Source organism: Sceloporus occidentalis, unplaced genomic scaffold (genome assembly GCF_023333645.1).
Source record: "Sceloporus occidentalis isolate IW3139 unplaced genomic scaffold, rSceOcc1.0.p SCAF_1, whole genome shotgun sequence".
In the NCBI taxonomy this organism is placed as follows: Eukaryota; Metazoa; Chordata; class Lepidosauria; order Squamata; family Phrynosomatidae; genus Sceloporus; species Sceloporus occidentalis.
Window position 1 is genome coordinate 2,803,842 of NW_028316981.1, and position 25,725 is coordinate 2,829,566.

General features: G+C 45.2%; 1 protein-coding gene across 1 annotated transcript; it reads left to right on the top strand.

Annotated features, from left to right (window-relative positions):
• The first annotated feature begins 7,996 nt into the window (after window positions 1–7,996).
• On the top strand, window positions 7,997–15,970 carry LOC149320380 (uncharacterized). The gene is made up of 3 exons (XM_089502430.1): window positions 7,997–8,156; window positions 9,908–10,007; window positions 14,386–15,970. The coding sequence occupies exons 2-3, from the start codon at window positions 9,977–9,979 to the stop codon at window positions 15,018–15,020; spliced, it is 666 nt and encodes a 221-aa protein (XP_089358556.1). The 5' UTR covers window positions 7,997–8,156; window positions 9,908–9,976; the 3' UTR covers window positions 15,021–15,970.
• Window positions 15,971–25,725: the final 9,755 nt, after the last annotated feature.

The window sequence follows — 25,725 nt, forward strand, 5'->3', positions numbered from 1 at the left end:
CTGGAGAAAAAGCATCAATGGGTGAGACTGCACCCTTTGCCGAAAAAGAGTGTGGTGGAAGGGTGTCTGGGGTGGTGGTGGAAACAACAGCTCCAGTTGGAGGGAGCTCTTCAAACTCGAGGGCATAACCCCTACAGACGATGTCAAGGACCCAAGAGTCAGAAGTCACAGCAGCCCAGGTGTTAGAGAAGGGCCTCAAAATATCAAGGAAGGAGGAGCCGGAGGAGACGATGGAGCACACAGCAACCCTTCAGGATCTCTTCTTGTCCTGGTCAGTATCTTGCTTGCGGTAGTTCTTTCGGTACTGAGCAGGGGGCTGGTAGCAGCCAGAAGAAGAAGACTGGGATGGGTAGCGCTGCCTCTGGTGCTCCTGTTGCTGGTATTGGCGGTCTTGTTGGAAAGGCCGCTGGCCCTGACCATACCACTGTTGCTGACCTCCAAACTATCTGCGGGAAAAGGACTGCGAAGGCGTGGACATACCATGTTTTTTAGCAGCTGCCTTCCTCCGGTACTTGAAGTTCAGGTGCTCATCTGTCTCCTGATTGAACAGGCCAGCCTCGTCAAATGGCATGTTCTCGATGGTAGCCTTTGCGTTCGGGTTCAGATCCGAAGAATGAAGCCACACATGTCTCCTCAAGGCAATGGATTTGCCGCTGCCATGGATTTGGTTAAACAATCAGTGGAGTGACGGGCAGATGTGATCAGCCAGCTCCCAATGGAATAAGCCTCATCCCTGATCTCAGTCAGGACACCCTGAGTGTAATCTGGAATGTCCAGAATGACAGGAAAAATTCTCTCCATCAAACACTGAATGTATGTTCCCATACAGGCATTGTAGTTGGCTACCTTGAGTCCGAGAACGGAGGAGGCATAGGCCTTCTTTGCCAGGCCATCAATTTTCTTTGCTTCTCAGTCCGCCGGCGAGGTGGAAGTCTTTGGGGTGAAGGACTGCTGGGAGCCTTCCACGATAGAGGAATTCTGCCTGGGATGAGCAAACAGCCGAGAAGACTGAGACGGAGAAATCCTGTATAAGGATTCAATCTTCCTGGTTGTGGGCGCCACAGAACCGGTGCGTCCCAAGAGCGTTTAGCAATCTTCTCTAACGACGACAGCAACAGGATGGAAGCTGGCGTAGGGACCTTGCCGTGGACCTGCCTTTCGATGAGGTCAGCAGCATCGTCCTCCATGTGGGTGATGAGGGAAGACAAAATCAGTCTGAATCCAGAGAAAACGGAGGTACTGGTGATAGGTTCCCCGGGTCCGGGTGGTGAGATTTGCCATCCTGTCCTGAACAGGGTCACGCTCCCCTTGAAGGACTCAGTTCGCAGCTTGGGAGTGCTCCTGGACTCGTCGCTCCAGCTGTCATCTCAGGTGGATGTGGCGGCCAGGAGTGCTTGTTATCAGCTTCGGCTGATACGCCAGCTGCGCCCCTACCTGGACCGGAGAGACCTTGAAACTATAGTACATGCTTTGGTAACCTTTCGATTGGATTTCTGCAATGCGCTCTACATGGGGCAACCCTTGTACCAAACCCGGAAGCTAGTTAGTGCAAAATATGGCAGCGAGACTGGTCGCTGGTAGTTCCAGGTCAGACCACATAATGCCTATTTTGAAAGATCTTCATTGGCTGCCTATTTGCTTCCGGGCTCAATACAAGGTGTTGGTTATGACCTATAAAGCCCTAAATGGCTTGGGCCCAGGGTACTTGAAGGACCGCCTCTTCCCATATAATCCTCCCCGCACACTCAGGTCGGCAAGGAAGAATCTGCTGGAGGTCCCAACTGCACGTTATGCGAGGACCTCGCAACGGGCCTTCTCTATCTCGGTGCCAAGAATATGGAATAATCTCCCGGACGAGCTCTGCTCCACCACATCTTTAGATACTTTTAAGAAGAACCTTAAGACCTTCTTCTCTAAAGCCTTCCCCCCATGAGATGTCATTTTCACCCCCTATGTTGACGACCTTGTAATGTTTATGGATTCCCCCACTCAGCTGGCCCTGTGTTGTTATTGTGACTGTTTTTAAATGTTGTTTTAAATGTTTTTATCTTGATGTATTTTTTATCTAAATTCTGTATGCCGCTTTGATCAAAATTGGAAAAGCGGGATAAAAATAAACTTTTATTATTATTATTATTATTTGCAGGTCCAACATGTTTCCCATCTTAATGATGTGTTCTGCAAAAGTACGGACGTCATCAGTGGGAGACAAAGCACCGGGTTGAAACAGCTCTTGAGGAGGCAGCCTCATCCGAGGAGCCTGAGTCAATGTGTGACGCACGAGGGTAGTCATGTTGGGACTCGTCATGGTCAGATTCTGAGATGTCACCAGCAAGCACCGTATGCGAAGCCGAGGGTAGGGTCTGGGTAGCGGTGGCCACAGCAGAACGGGATGTCGGTACCGAGGCAGCAGAGGAGACCAAACCCATTGGTGCTAAGGTGGATTTCACCATTGGTGTGGATTTTGTCATTGATGAAATAGTGGATTTTCGACCCAAGCGATGACAGACAGAATCACGACTGAGAGCAACATAATACTTGTCCATCTCACGATCATAAAAAAGGTCCGAGTCCTCCTGCTCCAGGAGACGAGGAGGCTGGTGAATCTCTGCCTGGTGAACTTGGACTTGAGAAACCGCCCTACATGTGTGGGAGACCAACGATCCTGAGAAGAGCCTCTGCAGGGTGACATGACTGGCAGAATGGCAGGTTCTATCTCTTCATCCGATGGGCCTGAAGAGGTTCGGAGCCGACCAGTACCGACGAGTTCCATCTGGGTACTGAAGAGGCGGCATGCTCCTTGGAGCTCTCCAGAGTCTTAGTGCGTGCCTTCTTAGAATGAGAAGAGCCATAAGGAGAACCTTCTCCCGAATCTAAAGGCCTCTTCTTAGAGGAGGATTTGGAGCTCGAATCCTTCAGGGAGCTCGAATCCTTGTTATGGGCTGAAAACCTTTTGGAGCTCGAGTTTTATGTTTAGTCTAGTCCTTCTTGGACTTAGACTTGGACTTCGTCTAGTGTGCTCCTTCGGACCAAACATCCCTTTCTGGGACAGTGGCACTTGGCTCAGTGGAAGAGCTCTGGGTCACAGAAGCCAAAGCCTTAAAATATATTTCTATTTGTACTGAAAATGTTCAGATGTGTTAATGGTTAACTAAAGTTTAAAATGGTTCCTGTTGAACGCCAGGAAGTCTAGGCCTGGAAGAACAAGTGTTCAAGGACGAATGACTGAGACGAAATATAAACATGATATGTTGTTGTTATACTCTTGTGTTACATGGTGACTTCATGGGAAAGAGGTGTGTCCACATGGTGGGAATGTTGATCTTTTGAGAGAACAAAGACTGATGACATGTTCAGGTTTCTTTTCTTCTAGCATGGACTCTGAAACAGAAGGATGTATAGTAGCAGTAGCTGTGAATGTGTAAATAGCAACTAAGTCAATAAACCCTCATTTGAGTGAAAATCTGTGTTGAAGTTACTTTGTTCTTGAGTTCCAGAGAAGACATCACCAATAACAAAGAGTTTTCTAACAGTAGGCAACGACTCCAATGCAGCAGGTGCAAAATGGGGTGGGAGGCTGATGGACGCAAAAGAGCCTGTTGATACAAGGCAACCTTAAGGTGAGAGTACCGGTTTTTCCTTGCCTGTGGAGTCAAAGACTTGCAGAGGGCACAAGTCTTGGGGTTATGAGCCTCCCCGAGGCAGAGAAGGCAAGAAGAATGTGGATCCTGTCTGGGGATCTTACCCCACAGACGTCGCACGTCTTGAAGGGAGCCGTAGCCAAAACACAGTCCAAATCGGAATCGTTTAAGAACGCAGAGAATGGTCAACAAAACATGAGGGAGGCAGATCGAGAATGGTCAAACAGTCCGTAGTTAAGAATTCCAGTGAAACAAGTGGCTAGCAGAAGCGAAGTTCCTAAAGCAGCTAACACGGCAGAAAGAAGGAACTGGGGAAAGAACAGGAAGACAGGGGTCTTATAAGGGATGGGTGGGGCTACTGCCAAAAAGTTGCAAAGTTAACTTTGCCCAGTGATGCTAGAAGTTTTTCAAGCAGCACTGCGCTGGTGCAGTACAACCCATTTGTAAGATTTGCAGAGACCACGAAGAAGATATATATATATTATTCCAACGTAACAAATCATCAACAACAATACTGTGGCCACAGGCTATACAGGTAGGTATATCTATACTAGTAGTAGGTCTTCAATGTTTGTATTTCCATATGTCTGTTACAGTTAACAGACATACGGAGAAACAAAAATGAAGACCTACTACAGTGTGTCCGCGTTTTACATGGACGCACCATACGCGGCTTTAAGCATATGCTGAAAGCCCTATAGTTCCTATGGGGCTTCAGCATATGCTGATTTCCCCTTACACGGAGGGATACGGAATGGATTCCCGCGTAAGGGGAGGGCGCACTGTACTACTGTATAGATATATCTGCCTGTACAGCCTGTGGCCACAATACTATTGTTGGTGATTTGTTATGTTGAAGTAACTGCATAACCTTGGAATAAAAATAAAATGACATCCAAAAAAATCAGCAACAGTAAAAGTATTTCACCCCTTAAGAGTGCCAGCAGGGAAATATCCTTTGAAAATCTGGCACACAGGGAGCACACCAGTGGTTTTAAGGCAAAATGATTCTTCTGAGAGGTGTTAGGGATTGTGTTTCCACTTCATCACAAGGTGGATCCTCCCCACACTACTCCTTATCAAAGCCAGGTCTGGGGTCATCACATTTCAGCAGCACCACTTCAGGTGGCATTTGTCTCCAAGAGTCATGAGAGGCTCAAAAAAGACAGCTCAGCCTTTACACCAGGAGGAAATGCTCTCATCTGCTGCTCTTTCTGCTTCTTCTCTGCCTCTGCCCGACTCAGGAGGAAACCCTCTGCCAGGGCCACCGCCTGGGAACAAGTCTCTGGCCCACATTCTCTGACCCAGTTTTCCACGTCTGGGGGCAAAATAGTCAGGAACTGCTCCAAGATCACCAGGTCCAGGATCTCGTTTTTTGTGTGTCGTTCTGGCTTCAGCCACTGACAGCAGAGATGGTGGAGTTGGCTGCAAACGTCTCGGGGGCCCTCTCCATCCCCATAGGAGAACTGCCTGAAGAGCTGGTGCTGTGTGTCTGAGCCGGCCAGGTCCTCTCCTAAAGACCTCTGGACTGTCCTCTCCCAGAATCCTCCACTATTCTCAGCTCTGAGGCCATCACAGCCTTTTTGTCCTCCTGGACCAGCTGCATCTGGTTCATCCATCTATGTTTTTTAAAAACGAAATGGAGCCACAAACAGGATCAAAGTTAATCCTTCTCTGTCTGTCTCAGGACAAAGATGTCTCTAAAATGTTCTCCTGCAACAACCTGTAAAACCAATACATTATTGTGTTATTACTGATATCATCAGCTATTTACAGATCACTATCAATGTATGTTGTTATGTTAACAATTATTATCCTGATATGGATATCCTAGAAGCACCAGATCCTGTCTGTTCTTGGAAGTTAAGCAGGGTGAGCCCTGGTTAGTACTTGAATGGAAGACTGCCAATAAATACCAGGTGCTGAAAGCTGTATTTCATAGGAAGGGACTGGCAAAACCACCTCGAGTATTCCTTCATGAAGAGAACCAAATGAAATTCATGGGGTCCCCTTAAGTTAACAGATGCCTGAAAGTGCGTACGCATGTGCGAATGCATACATGGGGAAAAAGAAATTTGTGGAGCCCTATAATAGCAAACAAGTCTCTTCCCTGAAAGAGAGGCAGTTCAAGAAGTTCTTTTACCTGAGAGGCAGCTATCAACAGAGTTAAAAGCAATTTGAAACCATATCTACTGAAAACAAGAACAGTGCAATATGCTATTGCATTACATTTACATTAAATATTATATTTTATATAATTTATGTTATTTATATTTTATATATTTCATATATAATTGTGACATATTTGTTTGTATATTAATCATATTATTCTCCACTTTATATTTTTTGAAATCTCATGGCAGTTCAAGGGCCATCCAGTCTAAGCCCCTGCCATGTAGGAACTCACAATCATAGCATCCCTGACAGATGGCCATCCAGCCTCTGCTTAAAGACCTCAAAAGAAGGAGACTCCACCACTCTCCGAGGGAGTGTCTTCCACTGTCTAACAGCTCTATTGGGAAGTTCCTCCTAATGTTAAGGTGGAATCTCTTTTCCTGTAGCTTGCATCCATTGTTCCGTGTTCTAGTCTCTGGAGCAATAGAAAACAAGCTTGCTCCCTCCTCAATATGACATCCCTTCAAATACCTAAAAAGGACTATCATATCACTCCTTAACTGTCTCTTTCCAAGCGAAACATACCCAGCTCCCTAAGTCTCTTCTGACAGGGCATGGTTTCCAGACCCTTCAACATTTTAGTCACCCTCCTTTGGACATGCTCCAGTTTCTCAACATCATTTTTGAATTGTGGTGCCCAGAACTGAACACATTATTCCAGGTGGGGCCTGACCAAAGCAGAATACAGTGGCACTATTACTTCTCTTGATCTGAACACTATACCTTGATTGATGCAGCCTAAAATTGCATTGGCCTTTTTAGCTGCCGCATCACACAGCTGACTCATGTACATATTGTGGTCTACTAGGACTCCTAGATCCCTTTCATACACAGTGAAGGCAATGGCAAAACCTCCTCTGAATAAATCTGGGAAACAACACATACAAATATACAAAAATGATGTAGCCTAAAATCTCATTGGTCTTTTTAGCTGCCGTATCACACTGTTGACTCATGTTCAATTTGTGGTCTACTTGGACTCCTAGATCCCTTTCACACGTAGTTTCATTCAGCCAGGTGTCACCCATCCTATATTTGTGCATTTTATTTTTCTGCCCTAAGTGCAATACCTTACATTTCTCCGTGTTGAATTTCATTTTGTTAGCTGTGGCCCAGTTTTCTAGTCTATTCAGATCATTTTGAATCTTGATCCTGTCCTCTGGGGTATTAGCTATTCCCCCTCATTTGGTGTCATCTGCAGATTTGATAAGTATGTCCCCAATTTTGTCCTCCAAGTCACTGATAAAGATGTTGAATAGCCCTGGGCCCAGGACAGAGCCCCACTGGACACAACACTGGTCACTTCTCTCCAGGATGAAAAGGAGCCAATGCTGAGCACCCTTTGGCTTCAGTCAGTCAACCAATTACAGATCCATGTAACACTTGCCTTGTCTAGCCCACCTTCCACTAGTTTGTTTGCAAGAATGTCGTGGGGATCCTTGTCAAAGGCCTTACTGAAATCAAGAGGTACTATATCTACATCAATTCCTTCATCTACCAAACTGGTAATTGTATCAAGAAGGGAGATCAGATTAGTCTGCCATGACTTATTTCTCGGAGACCAGTGCAGACTTTGTGTGATGATGTTCAGACTCTGTTTAACGATCTGTTCTGGCAGCTTCCCTGGTATTGATTCTGGGGCGAAAGAGACCGTCCCTTTGCGGCCCTGTCTGGCCCACGCCTTCTGCTGCCTTCCTCCTTCTGCTCTGGGGAGCCCCACTCAGAGACCCAGCTGGAGGTCAGCCACGGAGCCCCTCAGTCCTGGGCCCCGAGGGAAGGGGCCTGCCATCTTCCCTTCCTAATAACCCCCCCAAGGCCCCTACCTCCCCCGAAGAGGAGCCTGGGTGCCCTTGAAGGGGGGAGAAGGGCCCAGGCCCCATCCTTCCCCAGCCATGACCCCAAAAGGAGAGCCCTTCTTCCTCCCTTTGCTTCCCTCCCAATCAAAAAGCAAATTCGGGGTCCCTCCAGTCCCTTTCCTCATTATTACCTTCTCCCCCCCCCAAAAAAAAAGGCCTTCCTTTTCAGTGCTAAGGAAATGCAGCATCCGGAAATGACGTCAGAGGGTGCGTGGCTCCTCTTCTCCTTTGCCTTAACACTTCCTGCCTCTCTAGGACGCTGAGCTCGCTGCTAGGAGGACTGAAGGGGGACTCCCCTCCCCCCAATTCTGCTCGCAAAGCTTCCCTCTCTTAACCCCCCCCCCCCAAATAAAGATTCCCTTCCAACCATAACAGGAAGATCTTGGGTGCAAAGTAGGCTTTAGCTTAGCTGGCCAAGTTTATGTTGATGGAGAAGTTAGCAAAGGAAAACAGCATTCAGTGTTAAAAAGCAGTTTAAACTCAGGTACACCTTTCGCATTTGGGGGGGGGGGTCAGATTAACCCCCTCCCTTCCCAGGCTATTAAAGAAAGGCTTCAGGGCATTATTATTATTATTATTATTATTATTAACATATTTTAGATTTTAAAAAGCAACAGTTGACATTGTAACTGTTGTAAAATTCAAATACTTAAACAGGGGAATCATTATCACCTCTTAACCGCCTTTTTTCCAGGCTCCCTAAGTCTTTCCTCAGAAGGCATGGCTTACAGGCCCTTGGCCATTTTGAGGGCCCTCCTTTGGACACGCTCCAGTTTACATATATAAATGCAGGATCATAGGGTCAGATTTTAAATTCCCTCCCAGTCTATTGACTCTGTGGTGAAATAACTTCTCAAACTGCCTCTCCTTCAAGACACTTGTTTGCTGTTGGAGTTGGAGGCCTCCGCAAATGTCTTCCTCCCTGTGTGCGCACACATGTGCCCACGCACCTTCAATTCACTTGTTGACTTATGGGGACCCCATGAATTTCATAGGGTTCTCTTAGACAAGGACTACTGAAAGTTGGTTCTGCAGTTCCTTCCTATGAAATACAGCCTTCAGCACCTGGTATATGTTGGCAGTCTTACATCCAAGTATTAAGCAGGGCTGATTCTGCTTAACTCCCAAGACCAGTCACGATCTGGTGCCCCTAGGGCACCTGGACTAGCATAATAATTCTTAACACAACAGTGTACATTGATGGTGCTCTAAATACACAATAATACCAGTAATAATACAACAATGTATTGGTTATTACAGGCATTGCAGCACAGCATCTTGGGGACATCTTTGCCCTGAGTCTGATGAATTCAGAATAAATGTGACCTTTGTGGCTTCACTGGTATAAAAAAAACAAAAATGGGTGAACCAGACTTAGCTGGTCCTGAAGGAGGAAAAGGCCTGGATGGCCTTAGTGCTGAGATCAGTAGGGGATTCCAACTCCAACAAGTAGATAAAGGCTTTCATGGCCTAGCCACCCATAGTTTTTTGTGGGTTTTTTAGGCTATATGGCCATGTTTGAGAAGAGTTTATTCCTGACGTTTCGCCAGCATCTGTGGCTGGCATCTTCAGTTCTCTTCCTCCAGCCACAGATGCTGATGAAACGTCAGGAATAAACTCTTCTCAAACATGGCCACAAAGCCAGAAAAACCCACAAAAAACTATCCAACAAGCAGCTTGCTCTCGCTCTAAGGGGCAAAACACTTTTGCCATTGCTGACTTTTTTTTGGTCATTTTATTTTTTTCCCAATTCCAGTATGTTGTTATTCCAACATATCAAATTACCAAAAACAGTATTGTGGCCACATGCTGTATAGTTAGGTGTAACTATACAGTAGTACTAGGTTTTCATTTTTATTTCTCCATGTGTCTGTTACAGTTCTTCCTTTAAAATACACACACAAACATACATAGATCCATGAAAAGACTTCAATTATAGATCAAAGCAGGCTGTTCTAGGACTTCAGATGTTCTTTTCTCTGGGCTCCATGGAAGTGCTTTTGTTCCAGCATATATAATAGTGTTATATCAAGTATTAACACATGTCATACTGTATTCCACCTTTTTGAGCTCTTATTTTGTATGTCACTTTTTCAAGTAGAGCTGATGAGCTTCTGACATTTACTGACGTATTGGTGACTGTCTCATAGCCTCCAAGTCCAAACCCCTTCCCCAAAATGTTCTGCTATTTTCACTTCCTTCTCAAAATGCTATGTCTTGAAACCTCACTTTCAGGTCAAAAACCTCTTGGTAGAAGTTCACTCTGGCTGAGAAGTCTCCATTGGATCCCAAGCAGAGTCCACAATGGAGGGAGATTCAGAAGGAATGATGCATGGTAAGGATGAACATTCACTGTGCAGAATCCTGCCTTTGTTGTTGTTGTGTGCACACAAGTCATTTCCAACTCAAAGTGACCCTATTACAGGGTTTTCTTGGCAAGATTTGTTCAGAGGTTGGTTTGCCCTTGCCTTCCTCTGAGGCTGAGAGCATGTAACGCACCCAAGGTCACCCAGGGAGTTTGCATGGCTGAGTGGAAATTTGAACCTTGCATTCCAGAGTTGTAGCCCAACACTGAAACTACTACAGCATGCCAGAAATAATCTCCGGATGCTGTTGAAGTTTTTGGTCTAATGCGGAACATCCATGTTCAGCTCAAGGTTGTAGGAGTAGAGTTGTGCATGCAGGGTCACTGGGCTTCCAAATACATTTGTAGGTGTGCATTTGGTGGCAAAATCTTGTCAGGAAAAATAGAAGGCAGGAGAGGTTGAAACCTGGAAATCTAAAAATTGGGTGCAGCCACAAAGTTAGGCATTAAAGACCAGCCCCATCAGGGTCCAGGGATGGGTGCGCCAAGATTATCTGATTCCTCTCAATCCCTTTTGAGATGAAAGGGGAATGGTGGCTCTCTAGTATGCAAACCTAGCTCACCATAAGATAAGGATGTTAAAACGTAGGCTCCTATAAGGTCATATTCATCCTTGAAATGCCTGCTGAGATAGAGGAGAAATGGTTACTCTCTTCCTCCATCTCTTGCTGCATCCACACAGGGCTGTAGCATGGAAGGAGGCCCTCAGTTCACAAAATAGGTTTAAAATTAAAAAGAAGGAATCTCAATATCTAATAATATGTTATTGTTATATATTTAAAAATTATATGTGTGTGTATGTGTGTGTGTATATATATATAAAATTTTAATATACAATTATAATAAAGTTTGTTATTATTATCATCACATTTATTATTATGCTGTTTATTTTATAATACACACTGGGAGCTCTTTATCCACAGGACATCTGTTCCAGACCCCACGCGGATACCAAAATCTGCGGATGCTCAAATCCCAAAGGAGGGTGTGGGACCAGCCCAGCAGGATCCCAGGGAGAGGAAGGGTTCCCTCCAATCATGGAGCTGCAAGAAAGAGAAGGAGGGGGATGAAGACAGTGGCTGTTGGGGGGTCCGTTGCTGCTGCCTGGGGCACCTCGGCTGCTTGGCCCCAGCCTCAGGAGGGAAGCGCTGGACCAGGAAGCAGTGAAGGGGCCCAGCAGATGGGACAACAAGCCCCTTATTTATTTATTTATTTACAATATTTATACTCCACTTTTCAGCCCTAAAGATTCTCAGAGCGGCTTACAGATAGTTATTCAGACAGTTCCCTGCCCTCAGGCTTACAATCTAAAAAGAAGGCAATGATGGTGAGGAATAGAATCATACTATCATAAAGTTGGAAGAGACCACAAGGGCCCTGATCTAGTCCAGCCTCCTGCCATGCAGGAACTCTCAATCAAAGCATCTCTGACAGATGGCCATCCAGCCTCTGCTTAAAGACCTCCAAGGAAGGGGACTCCACTACACTCCAAGGAAGTGTGTTCCACTGTGGTTCTTCGCTCCCTGAGGCCTGGACCATGGCAGATGGACTGTTGGGAGGGCCCTCTTCTTGCTCTGGCTAGCCCTTCTTCCCAAGAAGACTGGTGGGGGCAGAAGGGACCCCTGGCCACCACAACACATTTTTTGGGGAACCCACATTGGAGCAGACAGAGGGGACTGTGGTGGCTGTGGCTTCCTGGGCTGCAGTTAGGGGCCAGAGCAGGTGCAGAGGCAATTTGGAGCAGAGACATGGCACTGACGAAAGGGGACCCTCACTGCCCTTCCTATCCTTTTTCCTCCTCCTCCTCCTCCTCCTCCTTTGCTTCCTTCTCCTCTCATTCTTCCCCCTTCTCTTCTTTTTCTGGCACCACTGCTCTCTCCCCCCAACCCACCTCCAGAGAAGAGCCAGTTGAGAATGGGGGGGGGGCACTCCTCGGAGCTCCAGAGCCAGCCTTCCAAGGCCCAAATCTCTCACCTGGGCACCCCCGCAGGAGGTGCCTGGGCAACCTGAAAGGCTGGCAGGCAGGACCAGGAGCACACGAGGGAAACCCTGGGCCCCATGGCTACTTTTCTGGCCAAGGTGAGATGAGCAGGAAATGGAGCCATTGCCCCTCCTCCTTCCTGGCTGCCTGGAATGCACTGGAGCCTCTTCCAGAGCGGGACTCCAAAGGCCGGGAAACCTCCAGCCCAACACCACCACTACTACCGCCCTTCTCCCTCTCTCCTGGTGTGGAAGGGCAGTGTGTCGGAAGCACCCAAGGCCGGTGTGTATATGTTTGTGTGTACGCACATCTATTGGGGACAACCAGAAGCTTACCATCTGCGGATGCTGGAATCCGCGGAAGGCAAGTCCACGGATAAGGAGGGTCCACTGTATAGCACAGGAGGCATTGTGGCATAAAATGTGATTTAGTCAGAAACAGGTAAAATAGCCAAAGAATTGAAATGTGTCTGGCTTCTGTTTAACAGAAGAACCGAATGAAAAAGCCATCTTTTTTTCTTCAATAAATTATTTGTGTCCTTCTCCCATACTGCCATTTATAGTCTGGGCTGTGTAGTGTTCGTTTGAATAATTCATAGAATCATAGAGGAAGAGACCACAATGGCCATCCAGTTCAACCCCCTACCATGCAGGAACTCTCAATCAAAGCATACCTGATAGATTGCTTGGAATCCTGGGAATGGATCTGGAAGGTTGTGGAGAGAGCCAAGAGCAAAGTGAGCATTCAAAGGGCCCAAGAAGACAAAGCCATGAAGGGAACCACCAGGAGAGAGGAGGAAGTAGGAATCCAAAACTCCTTCGTTGGTGATAAACTACTGGGCTAGCAATCCCTCCAATGTGGGGAAGGATTGTGGAAGGTGCAGAGGACAGTCTCTCTCTCTCTCTCTCTCTCTCTCTCACGCACACACACCCATCATCACAACAGCTTGCACCAGAGAAGGAAGCCATTTAAGTGAGAGGAAAAGAAGCCTGTCCTGGAGGCTTACTGTGGGAGGAACAAAACACTCGTGTGTGCTCCCAGTATCACAGGATGGGCAAGTTGACCTGATCTGGATTTAAACTGGGCTCTGGTCTTGATGTCAGATGTAAGGAGAATACTGTAGTTTTATGAGTACAATTCTGAGCTTGACTGGGAAGTTTGTTGTTGTTAACTGCCCTTGAATCGATTCCAACTCATGGCATCCCTGTTAATGACACAACTCCAAGATCCTCTAGCCTCCACTGCTCTGTTTTGGTCCTGCAAATTCATGCCCATGACCTCCCTGATTGAGTCTATCCATCTGGCATGCAGTCTTTCTTCTACCTTCTATCTTCCCTAGCATTATTGTCTTTTCTAATGAGTTATGCCTTCTCATGATGTGGCCAAAGTACAGTAGCATCAACTTGATAATCTTGGCTTCCTGGGAAAAAGTCCTTTCCTGGCCCTAGTTACGCCTCTCCCGGTACAATCCGCCCCGCACTCTCAGAACAACAGGGAAGAATCTACTAGCTCATACAAAAGTCAGACTAGTAACTACTTCCCAAAGAGCATTCACAGCTATAACTCCCACGCTCTGGGACAGGCTTCCGGAAGAGATCAGACTGATTCCAATCTTAGATGCCTTCAAGAAGGCACTAAAAACACATCTCTTCCAGCAAGCATACCCCCTGATCTTCTATAAGATCTGAAGAAAACTTCACCTCAGGAAAAATCAAGATAATTTTATCACAGGATGTATTGTGGTTTTAATATTGTACTATCATAATTTGATATTATATGGTTCTAAATTGTTTTTAAATAGTAATGTTAGATATTTTATTGTCTGAAATACTGTTGTAATCCCGCTTCGATCCGTCGGGAGAGGCGGGAAAATAGAAATAAAACTTATTATTATTATTATTAAAATGGCTCAGAGAGGGCCCAACAGTGACAAAAAATTCATCCACTTAATTAATGAATGGAATGTATAACCTCTGAGTATCTGTTTATGGGGGTAGGGGACAGAAAATTGGCAAGAAAGGGGGGGAAGTAAAATTATGAATTATGGATCATATAATTTGTACTATGTAACTATTTTTAACCTTAAAAAATAGTAGACCCAACAGTGACAAAGCTGCTTCTGCTTCCCTAAGAGATGTTGGGGGATATTGAGGATCAAAACATTTTTTTTAGATGGGATAATGGGAGATGCTCTCTGAGATCCAATGGGGTTGGAAAAGTTGGAGAGTGGAGGGAGAAATGGCATGTGGGAGTGAAAAGGTGAAAGAAAGCAGGAGCAAAACCTGCCTAGCTTCATTGCTGATTGCAGAGGCCCTTCCTCTCTTAACACTGAAATTCAGTCTTGTCTGTCTTTGTCCCTCTTTATAGAAGAACCTATGATTCATCAGAGAATCCACACAGGAGAGAAGCCATACAGTTGTCAACAGTGTGGGACATATTTTTCTCGCAAGTCACACCTTAAAACACACCAGAGAGTCCACACAGGAGAGAAACCATACAAATGCCAGGAATGTTGGAAATGGTTTGCTGACACATCACAGCTAGTGAGGCATCAGAGAGTTCACACAGGAGAAAAACCATACAATTGCCAGGAATGTGAACAATGTTTTGCTTGGAAGTCAGATCTTGCCATACATCAGAGAGTGCACACAGGAGAAAAACCATACAAATGCCAGCAGTGTGAGAAATGCTTTGCTCACAAGTCAGCCCTTGTGAGTCATCATAGGGCCCACACAGGAGAAAAGCCATACAAGTGCCAGCAGTGTGGAAAATGTTTTACTCAGAACTCTCACCTTGTGCGTCACAAGAAAGTCCACACAGGAGAGAAACCATACAACTGCCAGCAGTGTGGGAAATGTTTTGCTGACACATCACAGCTGGTGGGTCATGAGAGAGTCCACACTGAAGAGAAACCATACAAATGCCAACAATGTGGAAAAGGTTTTATTCAGAAGTCTTACCTTGTGAGTCATGAGAGAGTCCACATGACACAGGGTCCATAAAAATGCTACCAGTGTGGGAAATATTTTGCTTTCAATCACACCTTGAAACACACCAGAGAGTCCACACAAGACAGAAACCATACAGATGATAGCCATGTGGAAAATGTTTTGCTCAGAAACATACTTTTTTGTCATGAGAGTCCATACAGGAGGAAAACCATTCAAATGCCAGCAGCATGGCAAGTGGTACTTCAGGTAACAATCTTACACACTAACATAGCATCCATACAGGAGAGAAGCCATACAAATGAAAGGACTGCTAGAAATGTTTCGATCAGAATACACACCTTTTCAGACATCATAAAGTCCACTCTAAACAGAAAGTATAGAAATGCAAGCAGTGGAAATTGTTTTTCTTTTGGAGAGGTAGTCTTCATACATCTAGATTGTGTTATGTAAAGCTCTGCTATAATGTTTTTAACATGTTATTTCTGTTACAAAGTTTAGGTTTAAGGTATCTTGCCCTTATAGGACTATTCAATAAACTGTTGTATTATTTGATATTCTTCATAGCCCATCCAGAGTCTGTGGAAGACACTGTCAGTTATGGTGCATCGTTTGTATTAATGAGGTACTACCAGGATTCAACTAGTTGTAACATGAAAAAGGATGCTGCAAATGCATTTCTTTCTTTTTTTAATTTTTATTAAAAATTAATGTTTTCTATTAAGTTTTATAACAAAAGCAAACACAAACAAAACCAGCCAACACATATTTGACATATACTCTTTCCATTCTACATGTATACTTTCCATTCCATTCTTCTAAACACTAACACTCAAATCCTCACTACCTTTATTACCCTATTACCTATCCCTCCCTACTATATTCTAAAATCTTTAACCTACCCCTACTTTTATACCATCCTATATTTTATTACGCTAATTCATTACTATCTCAACATTTTCCATCTTCCTTCATTCTCTCTTCTTTATCTTACATACATTTGACTTCCTTCCTCTCTTGCTTACCTCTTGCTTTTATTTTGCATCCTTTTTATAAACATCCTTGAATATTTCTGTGCCTTTTATATTCAAGCACTTTAAATTTCCTAACAGCATGCCTCAATACCATAATATAATATGTATTTTATGAACCCAGCTTATTTTATAATCTTTGTCCTCAATGTGAATACTTCACTTTATACCGTAAGAATCTTATATTATTCCTAATAAATTTATAATATTCATGTTATTTTTCGGTCTCTCACAAACCATTAACTCATTAATACTCTATAAATATACTACCCCATTGCTCCTTCATATATTCACATACTGGGTGCCAATCTTCCTTGATTTTCCCCAAAGCTTTGTTTTTTAAGATTTGTGTCGATGTATCCATTTCTGTTGTTTCTAATAATTTCATTATCAATTCTTCTTTACTCGGGATATCCTGCATTTTCCATTTTTGTGCTAAAAGTATTCTTGCCATTGCTGTCATATAGAAAAGTATTCTTCCATACTTTTTTTCCACTTCATTTTCAAAAATTCTCAATAAAAAACTCTCCGGCCTCATTTCTAAATCAAACTACTGTCTTTATTTCCTTCCAGTATTTTTTGACTTGTTTGCAGTTCCACCAGCAGTGTGTAAATGTCCCTACCGGTAAAACGTTTTGTACCAATTTCCCTTTATTGTTTGGGAGGCTTTGTATCTTAATCCTTTATTCCACATTAGTTTCCATTGATCCAACAATATTATATCCTATATAGTTTGCCCATATGACCATGGTATCCTTAGCAATTTTATCCTCCATCTCCACTTCTAATAGTTTTCCATACAATTTTCCTATCAATTTTTCATTCTCTTCGCACAATAGTTTTTCTAAATCTGATTTGCTTTCTTCATCTCGAAATTCTATTGTGGTGAATGGAGTGCTTAGAACTGGCTGCTAGGAAGAAAGCTCTAGTGTGGTCATTCATAATAGTTGCTAGAGAACCTCATGAAATGACAAATCCTGGGATTCTGTTGGACAGAGTCCTGGAAGTTTAATGGCATCAAAGTGCTATGTTAGGGCAGTGGAGATACACCCCAGGTTCAAATTTGGTCCATAGCAATTGTGCATAGAATAATAAAGTCTCTGTCTCTATTAGTGGAGAGGCTATCTGCACTGAAAAGCTCACAGATTCTCAAGAGACGTTGAATTTATTTATTTTGCTTATTAGTATTCTACTTTTGTTCCAATATTTTTTGAATCAAGGTGCCTAACAACAGTCTTAAAACCATGCAAATTAAAAGCAATGCAAAAGCATTAAAATCTTAAAATAATTTAAAACAATTTATAGTTACAGATTAAAAATATTAAATTGTATTAAAAACTGTATGCAAACGTTGACATCTGCATTGCACAGCAGTTAAAATGCCATCCCTTGTTTTGCTTAGGATTCAGTCCTTGAGGCATCAGAATGTCAACAACAGAAAGAAAGTGTCAGTGTGGAATACTCTTTGTTTGGAGAGATAGTATATCTAGATTCTGTCTGGTAAAACTATTACGACCCCCTTTAACGCATCTTGCACTTAGATCTCCATTCAATAAGCCTTTCAATTATTTGACTGCCCATACAAAGAGTATGAAAGCTGATATCATTTATGGAGAATCATTATTTATATTAATGGGGGTACAAGCTGGGGTTCACATAATCTCTGCTCCTGGCATAACACATGGCCCAGTTCATTGCAGATATCTCACTTGCTTAAGGTTAAAGCTACAGTTTGGAAATAATAATAATAATAATAGAGATCTTGTACCCCCCTGGAGACTCCCTGCAAGAAAGGTGCTGGCAATATGACATTTTCTAGACCTAACTCCACTTCCTCAGGTTCATTTGCATATAATAATAATAATAATAATAATAATAGAAGAGAGAACTTGTAGTATCTTTGAGACTCATTGCAAGAAAGGAGTTGGTAGCATGAGTTTCCGTAGACTTAAGCCTACTTCCTCAGATGCATGGGAATTGTAGTTCATTGTGGCACCAGAGCTCTTTCTCACAAAACTACAATTCCCAGGATTCCCTAGCCCTGAGCCAGGGCAGTTAAAGCAGTTTCAAACTGGATTATTTCTGCAGTATGAACTGGACCTTGAGCATTTTTAAGGTCCAAAACACACAACAGAAATAATCCAGTTTGAGACCACTTTAACTGCCCTGGCTTAGTGCTAGGGAATCCTGGGAATTGTAGTTTGTCGTAGCACCAGAGCTCTTTCTGATAGAGAAGGCTCAATGTCTCACAAAACTACAATTCCCAGGGTTCCCTAGCACTGAGCCAGGGCAGCTAAAGCGGTCTTGAACTGGATTATTTCTGCAGTGTGTCTTGGACCCAACTCAGGCTGCATCTTCACTCCTGAGACAATCCAGTTTCATACCGTTTTAACTATCATGGCTGTATGCTATGGGACCCTGGGATATGTAACTTTGAAGCAGCGCCCACAAAATTTTGTGCCAAAAAAAATAGTTTTAAATGTTTGAAGGGGCCAAACATTATTTTGTTAGTTTCGCTGCCACAGATTAAGGTGTCCTGGGAATTGTAGTTTTGTGAGGCATTTGGCCTTCTCTGTCAGGGAGCTCTGGTACCCCAAGAAACTAGAAATCCCAGGATTCCATAGCATGGAGCCATGGCTGTTAAAGCGGAGTCACACTGGATTATTTCTGTAGTGTGGATGCAGCCTAAGAGTGCATTTGCAGTTTGGTGCCACTTTGGCAGTATCTGCAATGCCAAAATGAACCAGTTTGACAATGTTTTAATTGCCATGGCCCAGTGCTATGAAATCCTGGGAATTGTAGTATCTTGTCGCACCAGTTTTCTGACAGAGAAGGTTAAATGTCTTGCAAAACTAGAATTCCCAGGATTCCTAGCATTGAGCCAGGGCAGTTAAAGGGGTGTCAAACTGGATTATCTCTGCAGTGTGGTTGCAGCGTAACACGTTTCTATTTGGCACAAAGCTTCCTGGACCCCCTTCATGTCAAAATAAGTATCTTAAAAGTATTAGAAGGACTGAAAGATTCTTTGGTTGGTTTTAATGGTAATTTTGAGAGTTGAAATAAACGACAAAAAACCCAAGATGTAAGAACAAAAAAACAAACTGAAGGGTTCTGCCAAGGAAAATTTATGTGTGTAAAATATAACCAAATGAAATGTAACCCACTTCCAATTACCAAAACACACAACTGTAAAGAAATAAGGGACAAAATAAACCCTGGAGTAGATAGGGATGCCATAACCCGGCAGCCCCCTGACAATCCCGCTTTTGGGGGGGCCCTCCCGGTCCCGGTCCGGTTTGGGGGCCCCCATGCCTTGTTCCCGGTTCGGGGTTCGCTCCTCCTGCGGCCATAGCCGCTGCCGCTAATGCGGCTGGCTGCGGAGCCAGCCCACCTCCTCCTCCTGTTCGTGGGGGGCTGGGCAGCGCCAACCCACCTCCTCCTCTAGCTCCGCCTTCCTCCTCCTCCTCGGCGGCAGAAGCGCCGCCGCCACCACGTCAGGGATTGCCCACCCGCGCGCACACGCAAGGGGCTCCAAAACAGGAGCTTGTCCCTTGCTTTGGCCAGCCAGCCATTGGCCAGCTGGCCAAAGAGGACGGGCTCCTCGGCGTGCGCCGCCCAGGCCTCAGCAGGGGCCAGCGGCAGCGCGTGCACCTGCCCTATTTCCCTCCGCGCACGCGTGCCAGCCATCCTGAGGAGGAGGAGGAGGAAGGAGCCGGAGGAAGGGTGCCTGAAGGCCAGGGCAGAATTGGGCCAGAGGAGGAGGAGGAGGAGGAGGAGGAGGAAAGCTGAGTCAGTGGCCATTAGGTCTGCCTTGGTATTTTGGGGTTTTTTAAATTATTTTTAAAAATATAAAATACTTATTTTATTTTATTTTATTAATGTTTATTATTGCTTTTTATTTTTGTTTATTTTATTAATTTTTATTATTGCTTGTTTTTATTTTATTTTATTAATTTTTATTATTGCTTGTTTTTGTTTTATTTTATTAATTTTTATTATTGCTTGTTTTTGTTTTATTTTATTAATTTTTATTATTGCTTGTTTTTGTTTTATTTTATTAATTTTTATTATTGCTTGTTTTTGTTTTATTACATTAATTTTTATTATTGCTTGTTTTTATTTTATTACATTAATTTTTATTATCAAATATATACACCCCTGCCTTGTTTTTTATTTTTTTCCCATTATTTTTTATTATTAAATATATGCAAGTGCATTTTCTGTGTATTTATGGTGCTTTGAATGCTAACAAGTCTGCCTTTCCTGGACAATTATAGTGATGATGATGATGATGATGGTGATGATGATGATGATGATGATGATGATGATGATGATGATGATGATATTGATATCAACAAGCCTCTGAAGCACGGCCAATGTAACTTGCTGTGATTTTTACAAACTCATGCGCAGTGAAGAAAAACCACAGTCCCTTGACCACGTACACACTTCTGAGAAGTACAGTTGAACCTGAGGGCAAGTCCATTTCTGCCATCTGTCTAGGAATAATGCCAAAATGTCCTAAAAACATGCATTTATATTAACATTTTTAAAAAACCCTCAATTTTTTGCGCGTCCTCCATTTTTTTTAAAAAAGTGCCCTACATTTGAAAATGTTGCCCTACATTTGTCCTACGTTTGTCCCAGTTTGGAGGTCCTGACTTATGACAACCCTACAAGTAGAGAAAACAGTAAAGTTTCTAAAAGGGTATAAATACCCCACTGAAAAATGAGCAATAGCAGAGAATGAATAAATAAAATGTCCAAACTCAAGGCCAGATAACTCAAACCCTGGAACAAGAAAGCCAGTAAAGGTTTCTAAAAGGGTAAGAGTTATAAAAATGTAAAAAAATCAAAATGGTATAAAACACTAGAGGCCAGACACGTTTCGACAACTGTCTTCCTCAGTGGCCTGCAACTATTTAAAATATATCTGCTCATCACAATGAGTCTGCGCTCAGTTCAAAAGCAACAATGGTCTTGTTCTGCTCACTAAGACCCTTATATAAACAGCTAATCTGGTAATTGGAACAATCCTGCCAAGACAGGAAAAGGGTTACGGGGTTGAGACGGCCATGGTCGCCTTGGTCGATGATCTCCGTCTGGGCATCGACAGAGGAAGCGTGTCCCTGTTGGTGCTCTTGGACATCTCAGCGGCTTTCGATACCATAGACCATGGTATCCTTCTGGAGCGCCTGGCAGAGGTGGGAATCGGGGGCACTGCGCTCCAGTGGTTCCGGTCCTACCTCTCTGGGAGGTTCCAGATGGTGCAGCTGGGAGACGTGTGCTCCGATAAGAGGGCCCTCACAACTGGGGTCCCTCAAGGAGCCATTCTGTCTCCCATGCTATTTAACATTTACATGAAACCGCTGGGAGAGATCATCCGGAGACATGGGGCGCGGGGTTATCAGTACGCTGATGACACCCAAATAATTTTCTCTATGTCTCCGACTGAAACAGTGACTGAGGATGGCGTCTCTCCTCTCGTGGCCTGTCTGGAGTCAGTAATGGGCTGGATGAGGGAAAACCGACTCAAGCTGAATCCAGAGAAAACGGAGGTACTTGTGATAGGTTCCCCTGGTCCAGGAATGGCGGTGGTTCCACCTGTCCTGAACGGGATCACGCTTCCTGTGAAGGACTCCGTGCACAGTCTGGGGGTGCTTCTTGACTCGTCGCTTCACCTTACAGCTCAGGTGAACGCGACGGTCAAGAACACCTGTTACCAGCTTCGGCTTATTCGCCAGCTGCGCCCATACCTGGGCCAGAGGGACCTTGAAACGGTGGTACACGCTCTGGTAACCTCTAGATTGGATTTCTGCAACGCGCTCTACATGGGGCAACCCTTATATCAGGCCCGGAAGCTACAGATGGTACAAAACATGGCAGCCAGACTGGTCACTGGTACTTCCAGGGCCAGCCATATTACACCTGTGCTTAAAGATCTGCATTGGCTGCCTATCCGCTTCCGGGCACAGTATAAGGTGTTGGTGATTACCTATAAAGCCCTACATGGCTTGGGCCCAGGATATCTGGAGGACCGCCTCTCCCCATACATTCCGCCCCGCACCCTCAGAACCTCTGGGCAGCAATTACTTAGGGTTCCAGGGGCCAGACTAGCCTCCACCTTCCTATTTCGAGCTGCATTCCCCGAATGAAGCCTTAGCTGGCCTTCCTCCCTCTCTTATCAGCAAGATGGTTGGCTGATTAGGTTTTTAACTTGGTTTTAATATGTGTGTATGTATATTTGCTTTATTGTGTATCTGTATTATTGTGTTATTATGTTGTTCACCGCCCTGATCGTTGGAAGGGCGGTATATAAATAAATTTTTTATTATTTATTATTTTATCCCAGGGAAACCTTGGCTGTAAAAGAGCAATAAAAAGCTCAAATCACCAACTTGCACTTAGGCACACCAGGGATAAGATCTCCAATGATGAATCAATTTAGGTTCCAATTCTTGTGGTTGTTTTGTGTTCTTACTGTTAAATATCCCATCCATGCACCCAAATTTTAATTAAATTCTTCTCCTATTTTCAGAGTCTCTTATAGGGCTAGTCAAACTAGCAGTGGGAATCACTCTGCCAAAACTCAAAGTGGAAGAACTAAGGGAGAAACATAGGGTATGGAAAGACATACAAAAACTCAAACTAACCAATTCACATTTTCATTTAAACCCATCGGGGATTCAGATTTCAAACGATAAATCCATTTTAGTTCCAATATTTGTAATTGTTTTATACTTTTAATATTGGAAATCCCATCTATGCACGAAAATTTGAATGAATATAAAGCATGATGTTCCTCTAAAAATGTTTTACCAACGGAGCTTCTATTTTATGGTTCTTGATACAACTTCTGTGTTCAATGATTCGTGTTCTTATCTCTCTGCTGGTCATACTCACATACAGTAGTTTACAAGGGCATTCAATTATGTATATAACATTTTTACTTGCACATGTGAAAAATGTATATATTTCATAACTTCTGCCATCAGCAGTGTTCACAAAACATTTCAAATTGCTATGTCTACATACTGAACAATGTCCACAGATGTGATGTCCCTTGACAGTCAAACTCTTTTGTATGACTGGAAAGCCAAACTCTGCCCATACTAATATGTTCTCGATGTTTTGAGTATGTTTATAGGCAAATATTGGTTTGTTTTTATATTCTGGTATGTTTCCAGCAAGTGCCAATGTTTCATGACACTTTCTTTCACCCTCTGTGAATGTGTATTGAAAGTAAGTGGTATAACCACCCTATCGGGTACCTACTTGGGTCTGGACTCACAGGCGGGTTACAGACCGCCCATTTGGGGCGGGCTGCACCCGCCCCTTTCCCCGGTGTACCGGGGCCTCAGCTGCCAGAACGGCAGCCACTGAGGCCCCGATCCGCCGCTTTTCAGGCTGCGGGGAAGCGGCAAAACGCCGCTTCCCCGCAGCCTGAAAAGGGGTGTCCTTGGGGCTTCAAGCCCCAAGGACACCCTGTGGCGCAAAGCGGCGCCACAAACCAGGAAGGAGCTCCGAAATGGAGCTCCTTCCTGGTCCGCGCTAAGGGCGCACTAGGCACCCTGGCGCGGAGCAAGGACGTCATGTCCGCGCCGCCCCAAATAGAGGCGGTGCAGCTGTGACATCCTCATGGCGGCGGCCGTCTGGAACGGCTGCCGTCATTTTTTATGCGTGGAGCGCATATTACGGTTAGGGAGGTGCGGAAGCACCGCACCTCCCTAACCCTAGTACACGCTCTGCGCGTACTTTAATGGCGGTGTGTAACCCGCCACACAGAAGTTTCTTTTGGTCTAACCTACGTACTTTATCATGTGCCTTTCTCCATACCCTTTCTCCAAAAACTGGAGGCATGTAATATTCAATTCTCTTTCGTATCCTTCCAGTGTTTTGCAATTACGTCTGATATGTAAGAATTGTGATTACGGAAGGTTATTTTTAAGAAGCATTGGATGATAGCTTTCATATCTTTAAAAAGAATTAACATCCCTTGGTTTACTGTATAAGTTCGTTTCAAACAAGCCCCTTGCTGTATGAATATTTACATCCTGAAAATTCACTGTACAGGAACTACATATCATATCAAATTTGATGCTTTCATGGATACCATTAAGAAAAACCAAAAATTCCTTAAGAGAAGTTTCAGATCTATATGCAAAAAATAGCATCTAAAAATCTCTTCCATGTATTTATATGGGGGGGAAATAGTTCATTACTTAATATATATGAGCGTTCAAAATGGCCCATGTATAAGTTTGCTAACTCTGGGGCAAACTTACAACCCATTGCTACCCCAGAGGTTTGCCAATAAAATTGGTTACCAAATTTAAAATAGTTTTTGGTCAAAGTTATTTCTATAAGGTGTAAGAGAAAATGAATAGGGGGGAGTCCTATAGGTCTAGACCAGGGGTCGGCAACCTCCGGCCCGCGGGCCAGATGCGGCCCGCGGAGTCCTGCCGCCTGGCCCCTGGCTGCTGTTGCCGCTGCCGCTGCACCCACCCATCACGGCTTTTCGCCGCTCTGGGCGCCGCCATTTTGGGCGGCAAAATGGCGGCAAGGTCACGCGAGATTTCGCCGCCATTTTGGGCAAAAAAATGGCGGCGCCCATAGCCCCAGAGGCCGCTATGGGCGCCACCATTTTTTCGCCAAAAATGGTGGCAAAATCTCGCATGACCTCGGGGGAGGTCGCGCGAGACTTCGCCGCCATTTTGCCGCCCAAAATGGCGGCGCCCAGAGTGGCAAAAAGCTGCGATGGGCAGCCGCGGCGGCAGCGGCGGCAGGCCTTTAGGAGGCCCGCTGCCGTCCCTGGGGCCCTCCAGCAGGGCTCCGAGGGTGGCAGGGGGCCTCTGGGGGCCCCGCTGCCGTCCCTGGGGCCCTCCAGGAGGGCTCCGAGAGTGGCGGGGGCCTCTCGGGGCCCTGATGCCATTCCTGGGGCCCTCCAGGAGGGCTCCGAGGGCAGCAGGAGGCATCTGGGGGGCCCTTTGCCGTCCCTGGGGCCCTCCAGGAGGGCTCCGAGGGACAGCAGGGGGCCTCTGGGGGCCTTTTGCCGTCCCTGGGGCCCTCCAGGAGGGCTCCGAGGGCGGCAGGGGGCCTCTGGGGGGCCTGCTGCAGTCCCTGGGGCCCTCCAGGAGGGCTCCGAGGGCGGCAGGGGGCCTCTGGGGGGCCTGCTGCCATCCCTGGGGCCCTCCAGGAGGGCTCCGACGGCAGCAGGGGGCCTCTGGGAGGCCCGGCGTCAGGGGCCAGCAAAGATGGGCAGGCCTGGCCCCCGGAGGGTGGAAGTTCCGCCCCCGGCATGCGGCCCCGCCCCAGAGGGTGGAAGCTCCACCCCCGGCATGCGGCCCCGCCCTGGAGGGTGGAAGCTCCACCCCCGCATGTGGCCCCGCCCCGGAGGGTTGAAGCTCCACCCCCGGCTTCGGCCCCCCAGTCGCCTGAGGGACACCAACCCGGCCCTCGGCTCAAAAAGGTTGCCTACCCCTGGTCTAGACAGCAAGACTGCTTCTAAAATCTCCAAGGCCTCATCTTGAGGAATGTTGGTGTAAAGTGATATAGATTTCAGTCTTCAGATGCATTTGAAGAAGTAGACTGAAGTCTGCGAAAGCTCATGCTGCCAATTTCTTTCTTTCAGTTAGTCTTAAAGGTGCTATAAAATCTCTCTACACACTGATTCTACAGACTAACATGGCTATATCTTCAAAATATATGATGTCTTCAAATGGCTGCCA

Bases quoted from the DNA above. Each gene is read 5' to 3' on its own strand.
- LOC149320380 (XM_089502430.1), top strand. From the start codon at position 9,977: ATGGAGGGAGATTCAGAAGGAATGATGCATG. The intron at 10,008-14,385 runs GTAAGGATGAAC...CCCTCTTTATAG, and splicing joins TTCAGAAGGAATGATGCATG to AAGAACCTATGATTCATCAG.